This window comes from Phalacrocorax carbo, chromosome 7, assembly GCF_963921805.1.
Source record: "Phalacrocorax carbo chromosome 7, bPhaCar2.1, whole genome shotgun sequence".
Lineage (NCBI taxonomy): Eukaryota > Metazoa > Chordata > Aves > Suliformes > Phalacrocoracidae > Phalacrocorax > Phalacrocorax carbo.
In genome coordinates, this window is record NC_087519.1 from 38,816,374 (window position 1) to 38,839,715 (window position 23,342).

Below are 23,342 nucleotides of genomic sequence, written 5' to 3' on the forward strand. Positions count from 1 at the left end.
CAATGCTACTGATCTTGTTCACCTGATCTCCTTTAAGATTACGGTCTGACTTTGGATTTTATTTACACTCCTCTGGCACTTGATTCCAGTGAGTTATACCTACGTTGCCACAGTATAATTGAGCTGATAATCAGATTTATCGATGCAAAGAATATACTTCCCCAAGTGGTGCCAGGAGGAGCTGTGGCAGAGGCAGACGCGGGAAGACTTCCTCCACCTGGACTCTGCTGATGGTGCTGCCAGCTCAGCCTGGTGCTGTGACCGGGCAGCATGCCCTGCCTGCTCCCCACCGAAACTGCTTCTGACCTTAACGGAAAAGTGGAGAGTCTTTCTGGATGACTCACAACATTGAATATTATGTTGGGAAATGAGTAGATCAGTAAATTAGCTTGCTTTTGTTTTCAGGAGTGACTGTTCTGTTGGATGGGGATCAGGGAAGCAAAGGGTGGCTTGTTTACCCAAAAAGAGAAAGGGCTTAGTCAAAATTTTGGTGGCTGATCGGAGTCCAGAGTCCGTAGGTGAAGATTGCCTCGGGGCACTTCCAGATCTGAAAATCTGATGGCATTTCAAATAGTAACAGTCTGGAGAGATTGGGATCATTTCTTCATTTGAACATGGTGTGAGCACCCAAATGAAGCGGGGTCTCGCCACTAGCATTGTCAGCAGCTCGTCAACCACATTTAGGACATTTCAGCTCAGAACTCAAGAGCTTTCTGTTCAAAGCCGGGAGTTTCTATCGTCAAAACCAAGCGAGACCCTTTCCTAATGGGGTCCAATATACCCCTTCCTGCACTACCATAAGGAAAGGTAAACATGTTACATCTCTGATCTGCTGCTTGCTTAATTTAATCTAGATAAAAGCTGGCTGTAGCTTGTTACTGTTTACTGAATGGTAGCTATGGACCAGATCTAGTTTGAATACAGACCTCAGCCAGATGAGAAAAGGGATATGATGACAAAGGTAGCTGTAATAGCAAGATAAAAGGAAAACCTCTTCCCTTCCTGTGTTGTTACAACAAACAAAAGGACTTAGCCTTTTTCCCAGTGGCAACCCCATATAAAAATAACAGAAATTGCCCCACAAAGAGCAGCAGTCCCAAGATTTCATTACTCTCGTGATGCTGCTAGAAGCCTTTTTCAAGCAGATGCTGTGATCTTCTCTAACATTCTGGCATTCACTCGTGCAAAATTAGTCCAATGTGCATATGTCACCTACACGTGTACACTCGCACAAATACACTTTTACTCCTGCAGGTCCTAGAACAGATGCCCATTCTCCACTCTACTGAGCGGTTAAACTTCACCCTGCTGGAAGGCTGCCTGTGTTGGGCTGTGCTATGTTACATTGACACACATGCGCAGTGTTTCCAAAACGCAGAATTATCCTGAGAGTCTAACTTCATCAGTCAGCTTAAAATTTGACTGATCATCTGTAACAGAATCTCGCTAACTGGTTTTCACAGATGAGTAGGAACAGATACTGCTTCTTTTTTTTAATTGCTACCATCAAGCTTAATTGGATGTTCAAGCTGAATGAATGCAAGTATACAGAGGCGGGTGTGGGAATGTGTCCCAGATTGCACCTACCACATTCTTCTGGTCTTCTCTGGAAGTAGATATCATCATTAGAGTAACCATCCTTAGCCGTCCCACAGGTTTTGGGCTGGATGGAGCCCAGAGCCTTCCTTCCTCACCTACGCTGGTCAACCAGAGATAACGTGTGGGAAGCTGACACTGCCCCCACCCCATTCCTCTGGTTTGAGCATACAGCAGCCTCTACAAGCTTGAGTTAGCTGTCTTTTGCCAGAATTAGATCCGCATGAGAAATATCCACCAGAAGAAAAGAAATCTCAGACACGGGAGAGATTGCACTGCTGAGGGGGCTCTGAGGAGCATGGGGAGGAAGGGAGCCGGTGCTGAGTTAGCGGTGTTAGGAGCAGACCTGTGTGCCGTGCTTGTGGGGAGGGACACCTTGTAGTATCCCAGGCTGGACATTATAGAATTGTAGAATCATTAAGGTTGGAAAAGACCTCTAGGATCATCGAGTCCAACTGTCAGCCTAACACTACCAGGTCTCCTAAAGCATGCCCTGATGGCACGTCCATCAGCAACTGCACTGGTGGTCTCCACAAATACTTGTGGCCACCTACCCTGAGAAGAAAAACACCGCTACAGACGGTGACAGAAACAGCCTTTCATAGGAAATCACCTCAATTGCTCTCGAGAGGAAAAGGCACAACTCTGAGAGGAACCTTTCCGGTCTCGATTAGCTGCATTGTGAGTTGTTTTGCAGATTAATTCCAGGAGAAGGAAGAGGGTTTGTTTAGCTTTTGTATGAATTTCTTCTGAACTTCTTTCAGTTCTACAAAAAAGTGAAAACTCAAATGTCCTCCAGGAATCTTCCATGGGAAATCATAGATGTTGTAATCACTGCTTTTAGCTACCAGACGTCCAGGAGATGTGAATCAAAATCACCCATGTCACAAGAGAGTCCCAAACAAGCTTTTCTCTAAATCTCTTAATGGAAATACTTGTGCTGCGTTACTTGCACATGTCCCCTCTGGCAGGAAGGGAGCAGGGCATACCCTGCACTTCATGTGTCATCTGCAGCTATTCTGTAAGGAATGCTTAACCGACCAAAACAGGGATGGGACTGTGGTCAGTCCTAGGACCCTATGTGCTTTATTTGTGTTATCATTTCCATAGGTATCCCTTCTTTAAAATCAGTAGAAACAGCCAAGTCACATCCTGAAGGGGATCCCAGGTGCTGCAATTCTCTGTGTAGGCTCAGGGACACCGAAGGCTATACTGCCTGCTTCACCAGAGCTAATACTGCACTTCAGTCATGCATAATCAAGTTGATTTAAGTGTATATATTTAGTTCTATCCCACCCTTAATACATGATTTATTTTTTCAAGCTCTGAGCTGTTTGTACAGCACTTGGTAACAACTAAACTGAAGCCACTGCTCAGAGGTATCATTTATATAATACTGAAAGAATTAGGGTTATCAGAGCGCTGATGGAAACCTCTGCCAGTTCGCATGCAGAGTGTATCACTGCCCTTTTCACACAGCATGGATTTCATTACCCAGGTGAATAATAGGAGGAAAGGGAGGGCTACCTTCTGAAAGCCAGGACATAGATAAGCCAGTTTGCCAATATTAGGAGGGGGTAAGCTGGCTTAAAGCAGGTACTTTACGAATCAGCTTGAATTCCCTCCAAAGTCCTTGTGTTTTTGGGTCCAAGCAGACAAAGCAATGCAATCCTTCAAGTGTTCTCAGTGTTGACACACACTGCTGAGCTCTGTGTATGCCAAGATAAAAAGAGGCAGCCTCCACTACTCCATTATTCAGTGCTAGACAACTTGATTATGGTGGAAAGAAACTACACTTTTGCAATACTGACATTGTGATCTACAGTAACAAACAAGTTATAAAAGGCCTATCACATTTTGAACTACTGCTATGGCTGTAATTAATGTTTTTACCTCGATCTGAAACACCTGATCTGCCTTCTTTGGAAAAAGGTTCGTGCAAAGTGCAATTCTATAAGTGCGGTTTTCATGTGCTCCTAATTTGGGTCATGATGTCATAACCTTTCAAAGCTGGCCTGAGCCTCCTTCTGGGGAGAAATTGTAAGGAAATTCCTATTAAAGCATGGTCTCGTGGTGATAAGAGCTGCTCTGCGTCAGGAGAAATTCATGCCTTCAGCAGAATTAGGTGTGTTCAAGGAAAGCTTGGTCATTTCTCTGCAGCATAATACACCAGAGTTTTACTCACCTTATGTTCCAGTTTCTGAGAAATTCTGGAGAAAGCCTGGGAGCTTTGCTGGCCTGCCATGCTCCACGGCTCACCAGTGCCAAAAGCACGATCCTAGCCCACTGCTCTGCTTTTGTCCCCCACCTCTGAGCTGAAGGGTCTCAGCCCTGCTCCCTGCCTTCTGCTGGTCTGACCACCACATGACAAACCTGGCAGTGAACTATTTCTCAGTTCAGTGTGCTCCAGAGATGGCAAAAAGAAGGAGGCAAGAGCACGTGGCCAGCGAGGATGGAGCAAGGGAGACCTCCCCCTTTCCAGGGCAGCTTGAGGACAAAGCAGTCCATCTTTATCCTGTGCCTGCACCCAGAGCCACAGAACTCATCCCAGCTGATCAGTCCCCAACCAAGATACACGGAGCTCCCTGAGCACATGGTGCATTTGTGGAGGAGGAGAAGGAAGGTTAGAGCATCAGCACTGATGACAGGAGACTCAAGTCCAAAGCCTCATAGATCTGTAGGCACTTCCCTTGATTTCAAGGATTTAAGGTTCAGGGCTATAGTTTGCCTGCTGCCCATCTGTAAGCAGAATGAACACACTGTGCTAACCCACCAGGCTTCTCTGAAGATGATGAAGACTTCAGGCGTGCAGATAAAACTGTCAAGAGCCATGTAAGTCCTTTGGAGATAAATCCCCACTCTGGAGTTGGCCTGACCTTCAGACAAGTACTTTTTCTGTCTGCAGGGCTTAGTCCTGCAGACTTACCCTGAAACATGAAGCAGACAGCCTGGAGCAGTCCCACGAGCTCAAGTGCTGCATAGGTGTAAGAAATTATTAATGACAAATCTGCTAGGCAAATGGGGAGGTGTGTTTGAGCCATGACAACATTATATCCAAAGGTAGGACCAGATCACAGAGCAGTAATTATTTGCCCTTGGTGCAAGTCTGTCTGCCTATTGTCCATGCAGGGTATATCACCCTGGCACCCCATTCTGTGCCTTGAGATCATTCGCGTTATTTCTGCTGTCATTGTTGGTACTACCAACAATATCCTTACCATCATTTCCTGGACACAGAAAGCAGCAGTTAGGGAAACGGTTGTAGATGGGGGTGAAGCTTTGTTTTTTGACACTGTCACCAGTGATTTGGGACCAGTTCCAAAGTTTTATGGAAATATTGCTTGATCCAGTGCTAACACTTAGAGTCTAATTAACCTGGGCAATAGCTCTTAACGAAGAGCCAGCATTACTGCTGAAGATGCCAGGCTGGCACATCCTAATTGGCTCTGGAGGGTTCAGGGGGCTGTTCTCACCTCATGGAAGGCCCAACAGCTCAGCCCCAGCCAAGTAACTGCCCCGTTATTTTCACAAGGATGGTCCAGCCACAGCCCAGTGTGGTATTGTTTTTCATGTCAATGGAACATACCACAGCTCCAATGTGAGCAAACACATTAACATCAACAGAGCCTTTTCCCCAAGCTAAACATATTACGGCATCAGCAAATTACAGGGCACTGTAAATTAGACTCCCTCTTGTGCAGACTCTGCTTGCTGGGCCAAGGCCACGTCCCTCCCTTAAGGAGTGTAGCACAGAGGGTTTTGTTACTCCTCGGTCTCCCCTGCTCCTTGCACAGGGCTGTGTGCTTGGGCATGATTGCACTTCTGCTCACGTTCTTAGAGCACCCATCCCATGCAGATTCCCTAAAGGATGCTTTTGGCATGTTACACTATGCCAGTGACCAGTAAACCTCCACAAAAAGAGACAACCCGTAGGTCTGGGTTGGTGGTAGGGCATTTTTACTGATTAAAAAAAAATGCACATAGAAAGGGACTGGCTTCCCCTTGCTGTCCCCAGTCTCTGAGCACCTGAAGTGAGCTAAGGGTCAAACAACTCCCCAGAGCACCTGCTTTGAAACCCTGGAGTCAGGTAAACAAGCAGACCTGGCTTGCTGACAGATACATTTCGGCCAATGTGTTTTTACCAGACCTTTTCTAGAAAATTGTGAAGTATGGAGAAATGCTATTGCAGGTCTGGGAAAAACAATAATTAAAATGAAACGTTGAGCTCTTTTCACTGGAAAAACAACAAATGCAGCCCACGCTCTCCCCTCCCCCTTACTGCATCTGGCATCTTTGCTTACAGGAGTAACCCTGGGTGCACCGGCCCTAGCTCCAGTCGCATGTGGCAGAGCTCTGCCAGCTCAGGCACTGAGGCTGTGCCATGCACACCTCAGTGCAGGCACCCCTCCAGGAGCAGCTTTAAAGAAGAAAGGCCCCAAAAAAAGCAGCAAAAGAGGAGCACACACAGGTAAATGATTATTTACAGCTGCTGCGTGGGGAGTGTTACACAAGGGGAGGGTGGAGCATGTTCCACCACCCTTCCACAGCTTGTGGGCAGAAAAGCCTATCACTGTCTTGGTGTTTCTACTCCCCCAAGAGAGTTAATGCTGTTTACCTTGTAATAAGAATGCTGTTTCTTGCTTTTTTTCCTTTGGCTGAGCTTGTTTTCATGGCTCCCCTGCTGCTTTCCTGCTGGAGGAGCTGGCTCTGAAGGCAGCGAGGAGTGCCGGGATGGGAGTACCAGCATCCCACCCCTCCCACCTACTGAACAAGGTTGTGTGGTTCCCAAATTAAAAAATCAAAGCCCTTGCCTGCAGCAGGAGGTGAATCTGTGGCAGGCACTAGCACTAGCACTGAGCAGCTGTCACATAGCTTGGTCTTTCCTAGGAGGCAGGCAAGTAAGAAACCTCGGCACTAGCTAGTCCATGATGTTCCTGCCTCCTGCAGGATAGAGTCTTTCTCACCTTCTCTATTTTTTGTTTTAATTGAAAACCACCTGCAAACTATAGGGCATTGGCAAAGGCTGTCTTTACACCCCTCAGTCCTGGGGATCTTTGCTGGGAATGCAGATAGAGGTCCTTAACTGTGATGAGATGGTTTGTTATCAGCCCTGATGTGAAAATGCAGTTCTTACGTCAATCACATTCTTCACCTTCCTGGACAAGAGCCAGTGATGTTCCTTTCACAGGTATGGTATTTTGTGATGTGGTAGGTGAAGTACAAAAATATCGTGGTAAGAACAGGACTTGTGCAATGTTCCAGACAGAATGTGTCACCAGCTCATCTAACCCAGCCTGTCTGCTGGTCAGGAACAGCCTGGTATGGTCAGATGGACCTGGTGATGCAAGGACTTTGGAAAAGTCCTTCCTCAAGGAGGAGGACCTGGACAACTGTAGTGAAGAAGGGCAGTAGGGGATCAAAGCCCAGTTTCAGAGCAAGAGAAAAACAAACACAAAAAATACCTAAATATGGGAAACAACATCAAAATTCAGGTTCCTGACATGAAACCTCCTCCTGGGCCTCACTGATGAACCAGACAGGAGCAGAGGGCAGTTTCTGTACCTTGAGGCAAACCCAGCAGATGGGTTGCCCGGTGCTCGGCCCCCAGCCTGGGCAGGACCCACCAGCTGGCATCTGCTTACAACCCCGTTGGAAGCAAAGCAGCAGCACCCGCAGGTTCCTGCTGTCTCTGGCAGGTCTCTGTAGGAAATGTAGACCCTAGAAACACCAAGTCCCTGATGCAGTATGCTAGGAATCCAGGCAGGGCTTTTCTGGAAAAGCTGTAGGAGTTGGGATGTTTTCCAATAGAGCACATGAGGCTCAACAAAGGAGTGTTTTTCCCTTTCTGCTCAGTGATGCAGATGCTACAGCATGCAGGACTTCTGCAGGAACTGCAGACAGGGTCAAAACCAATGTGCCAGAGAAGAGCAAGCTCCTTGCTGCAGGCTGGACTTCTAGAAGCAGGGAAACAACAACCAGGCAAATTGAAGAACCTGTGGGATTGGAGGAATGAAAACTCTAATGAAGGAGGAATAAAAAAGCCTCAAGAATAGCAGACAGAAATGCAGTCACAGGCAGCAATAAGTTCCCTCTGGGGATGCAAGTAAAGAGATCGGAGTTCCTGGGGTGGCAACGTCTGCTGTCTTCTGTCTTATCTCACAGCAGCCATTCCTGTGAGCAAGGAGGGAGGGAACCTACTTGCACCCCTCTGCTCTGAACGACACCAGCTGTCTCCTCTGCCAGCTGGTGTGTGCTAAGGTGGTGGGCAAACAACATCGATGGGGAGAAATCCTGATGGCATACACATAGGTGCTACCTGCTGGCAGGACTGTTTTGTTACTTGTTAGGTCTTAGAATGCAAGATTTGACTGTAGCCCTGCCACTGTGCAAAGAGCTGACTCTGCAAGATGCCTTTTCAGATGGATGCATGTGTAAGACTCTGGAAGAAGATGCTGCTACTGTTGGCATCTTTTTGATATGGAATCTTTTAAATTTTCCTTTGTGAAAACACTGAGACAATTCTACATCACTGTCAATTCACTGGCTCCCCCTCCCCATTATTCCATGTCTCCATGCTCAGGATAAAGGCTCAAGCTCTCAAGCTCTTTTGGTCCCATTACTTATCTAGATTCGTAAATCTGCTACATTTGAGCAACTTTAGGAAGTTACTGGCATTTCTGGGGTTTAATTTTAAGCAGAAGTGCTGCATTAACTTTCCTTCAGTAATGCCATTATTTCTTCTTCTGCCTTATATTAAAAAGATTCTGAGCGTGTATGAATATTTCACAAACATTTCTTATCACCCGCTCTATTGGTTATTTATGGGATCTCCATGTCAGAGAATTTTCAGTGCTTCAATACACTGTATCTATGCACTCAAAGCAGTACAGAAAACAAAGGCAGATTTATTATAACAAACTCGTGTAAATCAGAACCTGAATCTGATGAAGGCATTAGGATGGACAGTTTCTTAAAACTGTCAAGTTGGAGAAGCCAAGAAATCCAACAGGCTGATGCTACTCCAAAAACATCTTGAGCTCTCTTACTACTTTGAAATAGCTAAGCAATATAAATGACCGTGTAATTCCCACTAACAGTGAAGTTCCCTGCACAGTATGCACAGCTCTGGCACCATGTGAATAATAAATATGGTATGGAAGAAGGTACCAAGAAGCAGTCAGAGTTCCCATTGTCTGTACAGACAAATGCCATCATTTCATTGCAAGATAGCAATGAAATGCTATCTTAAGCCAGCATCATGCCCTTGTGGCCAAGAAGACCCACGGTATTCTGGGATGCATTAATAGGAATGTGGCCAGCAGGTCAAGAGAGGTTATCCTCCCCCCCTACTCTGCCCTAGTGAAATCACATTTGGAGTACTGTGTCCCATTTTGAGACCCCAGTTTAAGAAGGACATGGAACTGCTTGAGCAAGTCCAGCAGAGAGCTACCAAGATGATCAGGGGACTGGAGCATGTTCCTTACGAGGAAAGGCTGAGAGACTTGGGTTTGTTCAGCCCAGAGAAGACTGAGGGGGGATTGCATAAATACCTATAGATATCTAAAGGGTAGGTGTCAGGATGGTGGGACTAGGCTCTTTTCAATAGTGCCCAATGACAGGACAAGGGGCAATGGGCACAAGCTGGAACAGAGGAAGTTCTACCTAAATATGAGAAAAAACTTCTTTCCTGTGAGGGTGCCAGAGCAGTGGAAGAGGCTGCCCAGGGAGGTTATGGGGTCTCCTTCCCTGGAGACATTCAAAACCTGCCTGGATGCGTTCCTGTGCCCCCTGCTCTGGGTGCCCCTGCTCAAGCAGGGGGGTTGGACAAGATGATCCCCAGAGGTACATTCCAACCCCCACCATTCTGTTAGCAGCAGGGATGTCAGTCACATGCAAGAATTGAAATCACTAGGAAACTCCCCAACTTTCAACCCATGTTACTCCTTTTCTATTGAATGTACAGCAGAGATGGCCAAAGGGCTGTAGAAAATATGGCCAAGGGGAATTGCATGATCATGCATGAAAGGCAGGGAAAAAGGGTTGGAAAGCTCCCTCCCAAGCAGGGTCATGGTCATCTCTTGAGACATCAGCCCTCCAAGAGATCACAGAATCACAGGTTGGAGGGGACCTCAGGGATCTAGTCCCTTGTCACTACTGGATAGGAATTAGGATCATGAGCCATACAAAATTATGTTTACCCCCAGATTTCATTCTTTGCTTTCCAGCCAGCCTGCTGGCAATCCACAAACCATATCGAAATGAAAGTTGGACTGTGATTTTTGTCACATTAGAAGTATAGCAAACAAACAAGTTCGCCTCTGGCTTCTTCCTCTGTGCTGGTCTCACACAGATCTGTCTCCCACAGAGGGCAGCAGCTGAGAAGTCCTACTGAACATTTTATAGGTGGAATTGCTTTCCTTTGCTGTTCTTCTGCCCAGGAAACTTCAGAGTAGAACTTGCAAAAGTCTTTGGAGAAGGAGTGAGCATGAAAACATGGGAAAAAGTTAATCTCAGTGGAAATCCTTTACTAATTGACAGGTTGGAATAAGAATGACCATAGACCCCAGACTATGCCAGGCAACCAGTCTGCTCCAGGCACTGCAAGCTCACTCTTGCCAGCCACATGCCTGGCTGTTTTGCTCTGCCAGCTTTACAAGGCCTAATTAGCACTATTGCTTTTGTTTGTAATTACAAAAGCAAACATCCCTTGGAGAGGAAGGGAATAGAGGAGGCAGCTCCTTGACTGAGCTTAAGAGTGTTTTAAATAAGTTTGCCTCTCAGTACATGTACTTGAAAATATGAAAGAGATGAACACAAGAGCCCTGGTGAATGGAAACAGTTTCCAGGCCAAGTAGAAGTGAGGGGAATAGAACCTTGCTACCCCAGGGAGATATCAGTGCAGGTTATAAGAGACCACCCCCAACCAGAACTATTCTTTACCTGGCCTGAAAAACCAGAATGCCTGACTGGTTGTGCTCATTGTCACAGCTGGGAGAAGCACAGTACTCTCCTAAAGGGGCTTTAGAGTGAGATGGATACTCCTATGGCCCATGTCTTCATGATCCTATTAGCCCAGAAATATCAGGGAATTGCACATGAGTTATGTGCACATACCTGACACGCATAGATCATCAGGTCTCTTCCTGCTCTGGAAGCAGAGCCTCTCATGCAGACAGCCACAGCCTGTGCATACCCTACCCACAGAGAGCAAAACACTGCTGAAACACAAAGCACCTCTCCCCAGAGCACCTTGGCTCCACACCCCATCCCTTCCCCATTCCTGCTGCTCCTACCCTCCTGCAAGGGAGCCATCTGCCTTCCCCCTGCCCCTTCCTGCTCCTCCCAGGGTGCAGCCAGCCTTGCTGAGGAGCAGACCTTCTGGTTCCTGGGCTGCAATCACAGCAGATTACTGGGTGAGTTTCTGCCAGAGGCCACAACTGCCTGACTCACTGCAGAAGATCTGTCCCCACCTATGTCTGCTGTAGATACACACAGCTAAACAAAGCTCCATCCTGGCAGGCAGGCCGTCAAAAGCTCAAGCCCCACTCTTCCAAGCACACTATCCAAGTACTGCTCAAAAACAAGAAGTGAAATAATGCAGTCAAATTTTCCTTAAAAAAAGTCCATTTATTGAAATTGTTTAAACACTTTATACAAGTTCCCCAATACAAGCATCTGCTCCCTGGCTCAGGGTTAATGCAAATACAAAAGCACAGACTTCAGCAGCTCTTTAATGTGACCTGAGCTGCCACCTCCTAAGGCAAGGTCTCATGAGGCATCTGCTGTGCACGGGCAATTCCCCATGGAGAAGTGGAAGCCATATGACCCAGCTGCAAGTACAGGCCAACATCAACTCAAGCCTGAAGCAAATGCTCTCTTGTTTTTTTTAGTAACTTTGATTTATGTTGCAGAGTCAGGTCAAACAGAGGTACAAGGCTTATACAAACCACCAATGCCATGGTTGTACATCAGTCAGCCCCACAGGCTCTCCCTGTCTATGGAAGGAAATCAAGAAATCTGATGCCTCTGAACACATACAAAATTATAAAGCCAGGTCAGAAGCAACCAGTTTCCTTTTGTAGAAGAAGCAAGGTTGAGCTTTGGAGAACTGGTACCATCCTTCTAGGAATTATGAGACTTAACTCTGGACAGCCTCAGCCAGTGTCAATCAAACACTAAGTGACTGACTGGGTGTTTCAGAGGAAGGGCTGGGAACCTCTGATGAGCTGCCTTTTTTTAAGCTATGACTTAATATGCAAGGATGGTTTTATCTTTAAAATGCTAGTTTCTTCCTCTTTGGTGAGCTTGGATTAAAAGACATTCCATAAACTTTGGGTTAGTTTCCTTGTAATTTGCCTTCATAACACTGAAAGTGTTTACAAGAAAAGATACAGGATCGAATGGCAGCGTGTGAGGTATCCTTGGGGAAACATCAGGGAACAGAATTGCGTTCAGTTTGGTTTAACACATTTAGCTGCGTAAGGCAAACTGAGAACGGTAACTAAGCCTAAAGACTCAAGGAAACAGAAGTTTGTTAAAAAATGGCCTGTAACACACACAAGGAGATAAAGCTTCAAGCTCAGTTAGGTACTAGGGTGGGAACATGGAGAAACAATCACTGGCAACACTCAGTGTCTAAGGAACAGCAGCAACAGCCCCATGAGAGACATCCAGTGAAAACAGAAGGCAATCGTTTTTCTTTAGCTCTTCCCTGGCACCAGGGAAACCTGCAGCTGCTTTGGGAGTTTCCTAACCTCTGTAGCTTTGAAGCCTTTGGCTCAGACACAATCAGCTTACAAGATCTTGTCAAAAGAGTGATGACATACAGTTAAGCCAATCCACCTAACGCTGCATCTTTGTTGCATCTGTTGGCCAACAGCATGGGCATGGACAGTTACAGATTTCAATTTAAGTAACAGCAATTTAATTGTGTCTGACCCTCTGCCATGCCAATCTGCACAGGAAGTAGGGTGCTGAAGATGATGCCAAGAAGACAGTACAAGAGCACTTTAGATCTCTTCAAACATTCCTACATGTAAAGTCTTTTCCCTAAAATAATGTTTCCTCTTAAGCTATTGGTTTCATCACTTTGTATATAATATATGTTCCTTTAATTTCTACACACACCACACTGGGCTCTAACTTAATGGGATATGGGACTGAATTGTTACCATCTATTTTTAAAAAAAAACAACTAAAAAAGCACCAACAGCCATCTAAAAAAAAAACAGTATCATTTTTCCCTTTTACTCCCAAATACTAAACTTAACCCAAGCTTGGAGGTTTCATCTTTCCAGTGGCAATACCTATGAACCTAGGCTAGCCTTCCTCCATGGGCTGGGAGAGAAAGAAGTTATGTCCAGTAGCAAAGAGGATTACAAAAATATACACATTTTTGGGAGAAGAGGAAGGCAGAACCTAGAGTCTGAACTCTGCTCAGGACAGTGGCATTGTAGTGTCCTCTCCAAACTGCTTTCGCTACCAGCGCTGGTGGTTCCTCCTCTTTGTTTCATTATACATAATCCTTCCCTGTGGAGGGAGCATTTTTTGGATAGCCTCGGGTGGGTGGATACGAAGTTTCTCTCCGTGGACAGGAACAGCAGAGGAAGGCTCCCCCCAGAATGGCCAGAGAAGCAGCTGCCCAGCCAATGAAGAGAGCTGATCCAAACTCAAATCTGGCGGGGAAACAAGGAAGAAAGTGAATACTGAAAGTAATGCCTCTGGATTAGTGTTAGCATGTCCACACAAAGCAGAAGGGAGCTGAATTTGGGATGGAGGTGGCTTCCTGCAAGACGGCAATTTGGAGCGTTCAGAGACTCTGCTGACCCTCAAAGCCCGGAGCTTTGCACACTGGGTTAGTCCAGTCTGTCAGCTCACCCTGCACAGCTGCAGCAGAGCCAAGCTCCATACAAACCAGGCTTTAAGCATTTAGTGGAGGAAAAACACAGAAGTCACAGCAGTTAAGTCTCTGGCAGCAATGCTGCTTTAAGTCTGGGCTTTGTTTTAAGAGCCACATGGATGATGAGATATGGTCCTAATGCTCCTTCTGCACAGTATGAAGCCAACCCAGCTATCTCAGGAAATTCCCTTCTTTGTTTTGAGCCACTGCTACTCAAAACTAAGTCCTGTGAGCATTTGTCATGCTATACTATAGTGTTATATCAAATGGGTCAGTACCTGGTGTTGACAGGGGTGAAAGGGTCATAAAAGGCCCGAGCCACTCTGTTGCCGTACCATGACGTGGCCACCAGCGCTGCCAAACCTGCACATGAAGGGAATACAATGTCATGCCTTATTAAGAAACCCAAAACAAAAAATCATTGCAAAAATTATGTAGCGTAACCAGTATCCAGTGCGATGCTGAGCTGCTTCTGCCCTGGGAAGACCCAAGATGTTACTTAGTGCAGAGTCCTGCTTTTCACTGAAGCAGTGCATACAGGCCAAACTCAGCTCTCGCTAATAGAGATGAAGGCATACAGTCCATATACAAGGCATAATGCTGGTGCCAAAAGACCTAGTTGATGCCTCAGATAGCCAGCAGCTACTGTGCCAAAGTCTGCTAGGGAATTCCCAGCCCAAAATGCTCTTGAAGCAATGACACCAAGTTCTCCCCATCTGCTCACATCCCATGCAGGATAAATACTATTTAGGAAATGGCACATTTTAATATTAAATACATCTGTACATTACCAACCTGCAATGATGAAGATCACCCCACCGAAGACAGCCATCCGCATCTTCTTCACCTGATCATCTTCCATGCACTTCATGCATTTCATGCCAGTCACAGCAACAAATACAGCAACAAGGCCCAGAAGTATTGCAGCTACCATCAAAGCCCGAGTGGCCTGCAGACTGCCTAGGAGACATTAGGATTTGAGTTACCACAAAGAAAACTCAAGATACAAACAGAAATTCCAATTACTGTGCTCAGTAACCATGTGCCAAAGTAGTCTGCTCCGTGTTACACAGGATAAAACCAAGCAAAAGATTATTTTTGAGCTCTAAGCTCCAAGAAACTGTCATGCATCAGGATCAGAAGAGAGGACTCAGCCTCTTCTAAAATGCATGGCAAACAAGGGCATGCAGCTCTTGGCAGGAAATGACCTGGGAATTGCCCTCAGACATCTTTTGTTCCTTGATCATTTGAATCCCAATTGGAAGGACATATCTGTTTATCAAAAGAAGTATTCAGATTTAGGCTCTACCTTGACAAAGCGTTTAGGCACATGTTTTAATATGAATAGCACCACACATATGAATAGTCCCACAGCAGACAGCAAGGCCCCTTTATTGCTCAATGCTTCCAAAACCTGTCTCTTATACAAATACCTCAGTGCTGATTGAGATATTTTTCCGTTAAATCCTCAGTTTGAGTCCCAGAGGGTACGAAAATACAATTGCAACAGAAACAGGATTTTCCCAGCCAAGTAAAAAATAGCGGTATTTTCTGCCTAAAATATTTAGCTGATTAGACAAATATATTCAAGTGTTTTAAGAGCCTCTTGTGCTTTTGAAGAATTGGAGCACAGAGTGATGCCTCCCGTAGGCAGCAGTTGTATTTGCCTGGGTTCTCAGCTGACAGACTCCATGTACTTTATCCAAGATTTGGCTTTATATTGATTCACCTGAAGGCATAGACACACTAACCCTATGCACATGAGCTACTGAATTCAGATTTTCTCGATCTCAAAGAAAAAATCCAATATAAATGAAGTCATTACTAAAAAACCTCAGGTGACAGAACACCTGAACAGCAGTGAAGCAAGTGTCTGAGCTCTATTGCCTGGCAAATCAGGTTTGTTTAAACAGCATGGATTTTAATATACAGTCCTGTTAACATCTGGGAACAAACAGGACTGGTTAATCAAAGGAACAAGCTCCCAGGAGCATGCTGTAACCAAGGCAAAAGTGTCCCCTCCCCTGACACTGAAGGTTATCTAGCAGTGACACATGTACAGTTTTAGTAAAGTATCACCAGAATCTCTTCCCAAGCCTGGACCTTACCTCTCAGAAAGCACAATGACCACATTCTGCTAGAGCTCTGCAAAGCACTTCAGGCTTGGACAACTGCAGCTGCAAGATTCAAGCCTACAACAGGGCACCTGCAAACTCATCTGCTAGCACTTAGCACTGGTACAGTGAACCCATTGGAGCCTGTGCTACAACAATGTGCTCTTTCTGATCCTGGCCAGGAGGGTAGCAAAGCCACACACCTTGCCTCTGCAGCTTCTTTACTACAGTTTGCCCCATGGCACTGCTGGTGCAGGAAAATTCTTGTGACACACACAAACAAGAGGCTATCAGGCTCTAGTTCTGCTTTAAAACAGATCTGGACCAGCCTCTATATACACCACCTTACTGTTCTGTAACTAGATTATGAAACCAGTTAAAAACAATACAATTAAAAAGCAATATTCAGGGCAATAGGAAGTGACACACTTTCCTAAGAAGAAAGTTGAGAGTTGGCTTTCTTGGGAAAAACCCCACAATCAGCTTGGCTAAGTGTCATCTCTCACTTCCTTCAAAGGGGAAGGGCAACACTTCCACTCCGCCCAGGTGTTAATCAAAACCCATCTGCTGCATTGATTGCAGAAACCCATTTACAGAACCATATATCACTTTAACATAAACCCCAACAGCAGTATCCAAACACATTTGAGATTTATCTCCAGTGTCAGAGATCACACTCAAAATAATTTCTAGCTTACAAAAGCTATGCCAATTTTCAGAAATATTTCAGGTGACAAGTTACCACACAGACAACCAATTCTACTGCCATACACTTAAGGTTAAACTGTGCATTACAGCAGCAGCTCTGGAGAGGCCGATGGCTAAACACTGGTTCATACTTTGCATGGGAAAGGACATTTTGTGTAGAGGTACCAAATCTGTTTCATCAAGTCTACAGTAGAGCTGGGCTTAGTCTTGCTGCATAAGAAATTACTCTATAGGAGAGGGTTTTGAAAGAGCTCTTTCATGAGGCTGAAAATATGAAGTGTTACCTCAAACAACTAGAAAACTAGTTAAAAGGGTGGGAAGAGACCTTCCACCTTCAAACACAGTACCTAAGGGACAGACACAGGAAGATGCTTGAAAAAGTTTCTATCACCTCAGAAGACCTAGCTATGAAACCTGCTAAAATCTCAAGATGTACCAGTATTCACTGCATGCGTGCCATGACAGCTTTGCAGAAGCAGCCAAACAAAAAGCAGCATTGTGAGCATTTGCCAGAGATTCCCGCTTTCAGCAGCAGACCCTGAAGGGACATCTCCTGGTGTCCTCACACCTCTCTTATCCATGGCATAAGAGGACAGAGGCATTTAGGAAACTTGCAGCAGGACAGAACAGGTTGGCGCATTTGCAGAACAGACTGTCTCTTTATCCTAAGAAGTTTTAATGTGACAACTGTATTAGCCAGCCATCCTCACCTCTACCTGGCCTGGCTGCCCCACACTCAAAGCACATGCTGGGAGACAGCGCTTTTGTCTTCCTACTGCTTTTGCAATGTGTGCAGTACATTGACTGTGGTTAATCATCATACAAGCTATTAGTTATTATGTACACATTAACCACCATGTTGTCAATGGAAGCTGCACATCCAGAGGCTGAGAAAGCTGGTTTAATGAGTTCTGTTGTTCACATGGACTTTTCCAGGTGCTTTAAAATCCCAGATTATATAAGTATACTACTGTCTTAACCTGCTAAACAGAACTCACTACCAAAAACAAGGTGAAGTACTCTCCAGCAATTTAACTTCACAACTTCTATCATATTTCCTCTACACTCCTTGCTGTGTAACTCTCCCTCCAACAGGAACAGGTTCTGCAGTGCTCATAGCCTCCCGCACCATAAACCACAGCTGTCAGAAGGCCCAGGCAGTCTCAGGAGCCCTTGGGGAAAGACACAGTCCCACACAGGGCAAGAAACTGGCCTGGCATCCAACGACAGCTGTTACATGGCAACAGTATATTGTCAGTACAAACCACTACTGACTCAGAAGCCAAACTTTTATTGCTAGTTAGTAATGAGACCCCTGGTCTGAAAACCCTATAGCAAGAAAGCAGCAAGTACCGAAGGACAGAGGCTTTTAGAACTACTGAGGATCGTTCATAACAAATGTGAATCCTGCAGGCAATAAAATACTGTGTAAGCTGACAAAAATTACAGCAGCTCACACCTGTTTCACATAATGAAACCCACTTTTTAAAAACAGGCTAACAGCTCTGACTTCGTGGGTTTGGACACAAACTATACATGATGCCATTTATCTAAAGCCTATGTAAGACTTTCCTTCCCACAACTATCATTACCTGACACAGAAGTAATTGCTGGCAACTCCTTAGTTAAAGAAAAGGACTTCACCAGCATATGTTTGAGGTTATTTTTCTGTCATCATATTTCCTTATTTATTCTGTTTATATAGTCTACATTATAGAAAAGCTGCTGGGCAAGTGCCATGGGATTTTTGTAATGCCTGTTTGTAATGCAAAATTGCTGTAATAGCTCTGCGTGCAGATTATTTTCTGATAGGGATGCTCACTGACTGCCTTGTTTGTATTTAAACTATGGACTTTTTCTTCCCTTCCCGTGGGCCTTCATGCAACCAAGTGATGACAGAATACAGGTGAAACAGATGCTGTGCAGCTCCCTCTAATCTCTGCAGTAGAAGTTCCCCAGGAGTTACAAGCACCCCTGCAGTGCAGGAAGCCTGTTACAGCATCCACCTCCAAGAAAAGCCAGCAGCCTTCAAAGCCTTCCCACTGGGGTTTCATGAAAGCTGAGTCTCCCTGAAGAAGCAGGACCTGAGATCCTGCTGTTCTGCCCTGCCATCATGTGAAAGTTACTTTTGTGCAGCAGGCAAGCAAATGAAGATCTGAGCAAGCAATAACAGCTTCAGAGGTAGCCAGCAAACATCTCTCACACTTTGCAGTCATTCTGGCTGGACCCAAAAGCCTGCTAAATGGCTTGGAGGCTTTCAACCTCCTTACCAGCCCCTGCAAAGACCCTGCACACCCATCACCATCAGGTATTCCAGTCTGGACTCCTTTCAAGCACCTTCCCACAAGTCTGGGAGACTGAACAGAGGGATATAGGCAGCACACAGTCAGACAGGGTAATGTTTCTTGCCCAAACGGAAAGGCTGGGAAGTCCTCACTGCATGTCCACTGCAAAAGAGGCAAGTTCAGTACGTGACAGTGGCCTTGTACTCCACCTAACCCAAAGCAAATAAGGTTCAATGCCCTCCTGCAGTCACTCAAAAGAGCAGAGAAAGCTTGCTGGTAAGACAGGCAACATGCAGTGCCACCATTTCCAGATTCGTGGTCAGAGAAGACCTGGGCAGCCCGTTTTCCCACAAAGCCTGGAAATCCCCTTACCAAGAGATTTAGTAACACTAGCTACTAAAGCTGCTTAGAAGCTGCTTGTAGAGCAATAAAGCCAGTGCATTGCAACAGACTCCCATCCCCTCTTGCAGACACAACAGGGCACTGCACAGGAACAGCCTTGGTGGCATTCCAAGTAACCCTCTACCTTCTCAAAGTGCAGCACAAGTGAGACTGCTTTATCACTCAATCATTTTTCATGAGGAAGGAACAGGGATTGAGAAACATGGGAGCAAATTAACCCTCAACCCACATGAAAGCACAGATACAAGCAGGTTCTACCTGCTTACTCCAGATCTAAAGATCTGGAGAGAGCTGATCAACTATTTGGACACATTTGTCCCTCCTGCTATACTATAGCTTTGTCCATCCCTGGGCCACCCTCCCAACTCTCCCACCACCACAACAAAGCAGCAAGTAACCTGAGCATGAACCCTTCCCCCCAGTCCTCTTCCCCAGCTCTTGGAACAGGCTCAGCTGGGGTGGTAAAGATGTAGGAGGGAAGATTTCATATTTCAGTGATGCTGTTTGACCCAGAGGGCATCCAAACCCTTGTTTATTTTCTGGGCTAAGGCACAAAGGCTCATTGTGGATGTACTACATTTGGTGATGAAGTGGTAGATGAGTCTCAGCTTGTCTCAAGCACAGCACCTCTCCCAGCAAAACCAAACAGGGCAATGAGTATCTTCAGCTAGAAGAACCAAGACAGGACACGGAACAACCTCTGCTCTGAACAGGAGAGTGCGGTTAGGTAGGGCTGAAAGCTTCCAGAGGCAGGCACCAGGAGCTCTTCTCCCTCCTGTCTGAGACCATCCCTGAGACCCCAGAGGAGCACAAAGCTGAGCTAAGCTCCATGGACGATGCTGGAGGGCTATAAGAACAATGCTGAGGCTGTGCAACAAAGCCTTGTTGCAAGGGTGGCTTTTGTTGCCTCTATGTCTGCATGTGGCCACGCACTGCTTTTCACGTAAGCCAGCAAAATGCAGCCTTTCTATTGCCTGAATAGGAGCACTGACATAAGCCCTCAGCTGAACGCAGCTGCGGGAGAAGTGCCAGCATGGGTGCACTCCAGCAGTGTGGCCACACGGGAAGCTGGAGGCCCCTCAGTTGGCTAACAGTGCTCATCAGCTTGTGCCAATCCCACCTCTGGCATGCAGAATCAGTCCAAGCAGCCAAACACTGACACATCTAGAGGAATGGCTACCAGATACGCAAAAGCTAGCTTGCAAAGCTTTCCACCATTCCCACAACCACGAATTACTGCAGGTGTGAGGAGACTCAGTCCTTTCAATGGGGACAAAGTAATTGCAGTTCTGAGCCTCTCCCATCGGTGCGTGAGGCTCTAACATGTGGCTCAGAGCATTCAGGGCATGTGAAACTCTGGCAGGAAAGCATGGCCAGGAAGAAGTTTTTCTGCCCACATAGGTGTACCACACCTTCACCATGACAAATAAAAGTAGTAAGGGAGCTTACTGTGAATTGGGTATAAATGGGGGGTGTTCGCACCTCCACCCAGAACAGCACTGCTGGGCCCTGCCCAAGGCTATGTGGCCTTGAGACCTTGAAGGGAGGCCGGGCAGGGAAAACAGTAAATGTGTACCCCACTAGGTATGATCTGCTTTCAAGTGAGGAAAGCAGCAAGCTAAGGAAACCAAAAGAAGGAGTAGTCCTTTAGCCAGCCCTCACTGGTTTTCTCGACTAGGAAAATTTCCCCTGCAATGTCCATATTTCTTGGGCTTCCAGGGAATTTTCAGGCAAGCATGCCCTGCAGGGCCAGGGGCTCTCCAGGAGCACAAAAGGCTACTAATAGCTCAGCCTCGGTCCCTGGCACCTCACACCTCCCTCCCCCGTAGCCCGGGAAAAGAAGAGCCCTTATTGTTTGCAGGACAAAGGTGAGGGGAGCAGCCGGTTTTCAGCACTCAGCCATGGCCACGGCAGGTCTGAAGGTCCTGGGGCAGGTTTTTAGGAGTATGTTCAAGCTAGGCTCCACATTTGATTCTGCACGTAGGTCTCATTTACAGCACAATGGGCTGCAGCCACACAGTCCCCGAGGCAAGTTTACCTTTCACAACCCATCCAGGGGGTGGCTGGAGATTCCTCAGCCCTGCTGGCATCTTTGCCCCCAACCCCAGTGCGAGATAAGAGGCTTGAAGCTGAGCTTATATATAATTACTGTTCAAACCTCCCCGGACTGTGTGCTTAGCCCAGCCCTGATTATCCACGGCCCTGCACCCTGTTTGTGCTAAGTAGGTGCACCTCAATCCTGAAGGGAGTGATTTACACCTCTGCCAGCTGCAGGGCCCACGGCTGTTCGGGGCAAGGGAGCGGGAGTGACTGATGTAGGCCAGCAGTGAAGGTGGGGCGCGGGGTGTCCGGCTTCACTGCATGACACACAGGAAGGGTTGGTGGCAATCCAACTCGGGGATACTCCCAATGGTCCCCGGTTTATGTGAAACTGCCTGCCCATTCCTTTGGGAAAGAGGTGACCAAGGTGGTAATTAGGGAGGGAGAGGGATGAAGGTGTTCCAAGACAGACACTTCTGGACTCGGGATGAGGGGACGGATATTGAAAACGGATTTTTTTTTTAAACCCTTTTGGGTGTCAGCATCAGTTAACACGCTGCAGCGCCATACAAACAGCCTTCATTGGGGCTCCAGCTCCGCGTTACCGCCCCGAGGGAGACCCCAGCAAGCCAGGCCACAGCTCCTGCATCCATGAGAAGCCTTCGCCGTCCCAAAACAAGATAAGAGACCTGGATATTACCTTGATGTACTGGTCTGCCTAAAAACTCCAGTCTGGGCTAGATTCCAGCTCACCTGCCAGCCCTTTGCTGAAAAGCCCCACGGGATTAACAGCGACTTTCCCAGAGAACAAAAGACCGAAACAGCCAAACCAAAAAGAAAAGGATCCGTGCTCGAAAAGACCAACTCAGCGCCACTGATGAACTTCGCTTCGTGCTGAGCCATGCCCCACGAAGGCAGTGTCTGTCTGAACTTCTACAGCCAAAAGCTCTTGCTCGCGATCACGGCGCTTTCCCGAACGCAAGTGGAGGCTCTGACCCTTCCCCTCCCGGGACGTTTTTTTCTGGGGGACGGGCCGGGGGCTGCGGAACGGCTCCGGCTCCCCCCTCTACCCCCCAGGAGGCAGTACCGCCGCGGCAAGCGCCCCAGCGCCGCGGAGCCCCGGCTGCCCCGAAGGACGGTCACCGCGGGAGCCACCCTCAGCCCCGGCGGGAGAGCCACTGGGGTCCCCCAAGAGACATGCATCTAAGCTCCGACGGGACGATGGGTGATCTCGAGCCCCACACCTTCACCCCCGAAGGTAAAGGCGGCATAGCTCCAACGGGACAGCGACCGTGAAACCCGACGGCACCAGCACCCCTGCGGGACAGGCACTGGGCGAGGCGGGGCGGCAGCACCTGTACCCTCTGTGTCAATTCACTACAGCCCAAGACGAGACGCGACCGGCACCGGCGTGGGAGTAATGACCCTACGGGACCGATACGCTCAGCCCAGACCCGAGAGGCGCTGGGTGGAGGGGATGACCCCGACGGGACGGACACCCCCAGTCCCAACAAGACGGGCACCCCAACACCCGCCGCCCCGAGCCCCGACTTACCCTCCAACTTGAGCAGCGAGTCGTACACCTTGCACTGGATCTGCCCCGTGCTCTGCATGGCGCACGACATCCACAGCCCCTCGTAGAGCGCCTGGGCCGTGACGATGTTGTCCCCCGCGTACGATGCCATCTTCCACTGGGGCATGGCGGTGCTGATGATGATGCCGATCCAGCCCAGGAAGGCCAGCACGAAGCCCAGGAGCTGCAGCCCCCCGCTGGCCATGTCTGCGCGGAGCCGGGCCGGGGGGAGCTGGGCGGGGGGCGCTGCTCCGCGCCGGCGGAGGGTCTCTGCGAGGGGAGGGAGCGAAGGCGACCAGCCCCGCGCACCGCACCGCACTGCCGCCCGCGCGCCGCCCCGCGCAGTTTTTAAAGCCGCGCAAAGGGCGCCCCCTGGCGGCCCCGCCCCCGCCCCGCCCCGCGGGGTTTTACGCGGTGGGACGGGGCCCCACGCACCCCCCCGCCTTCCTCCGCGGTGAAGTCGGGGGAGCCGCCCTGGCTGCTGCCCTCCCCACCCCCCCCCCCGCCCCTTCCTCCATGGGGAGCGGCGTCAGGGGGGGATGGCGACACCCCCGGGGTGAAGGGGCATCAAAATGCCCCCCCCGCTCCCCGGGAGTGACGCCCTCCCTCAGGGTTTCGCACTGACTCACAGCTCCTGGGGCCCACCCTCCCCCTCACTGCCTCTGGAGAAAGGGCTGGAGGGACTGTCCTTTTTGTCCCCCACCGGGCGTGCCAGGCGATGCTTT

General features: G+C 47.9%; 1 protein-coding gene across 1 annotated transcript; it reads right to left on the bottom strand.

Annotated features, from left to right (window-relative positions):
* Positions 1–11,202: 11,202 nt before the first annotated feature.
* Positions 11,203–22,947, bottom strand: CLDN1 (claudin 1). Its single transcript, XM_064457588.1, has 4 exons — positions 22,600–22,947; positions 14,291–14,455; positions 13,774–13,858; positions 11,203–13,271 (listed from the first exon to the last, which is right to left on the bottom strand). Exons 1-4 carry the CDS (start codon positions 22,820–22,822, stop codon positions 13,109–13,111), a joined length of 636 nt encoding a protein of 211 aa, XP_064313658.1. The 5' UTR covers positions 22,823–22,947; the 3' UTR covers positions 11,203–13,108.
* Positions 22,948–23,342: the final 395 nt, after the last annotated feature.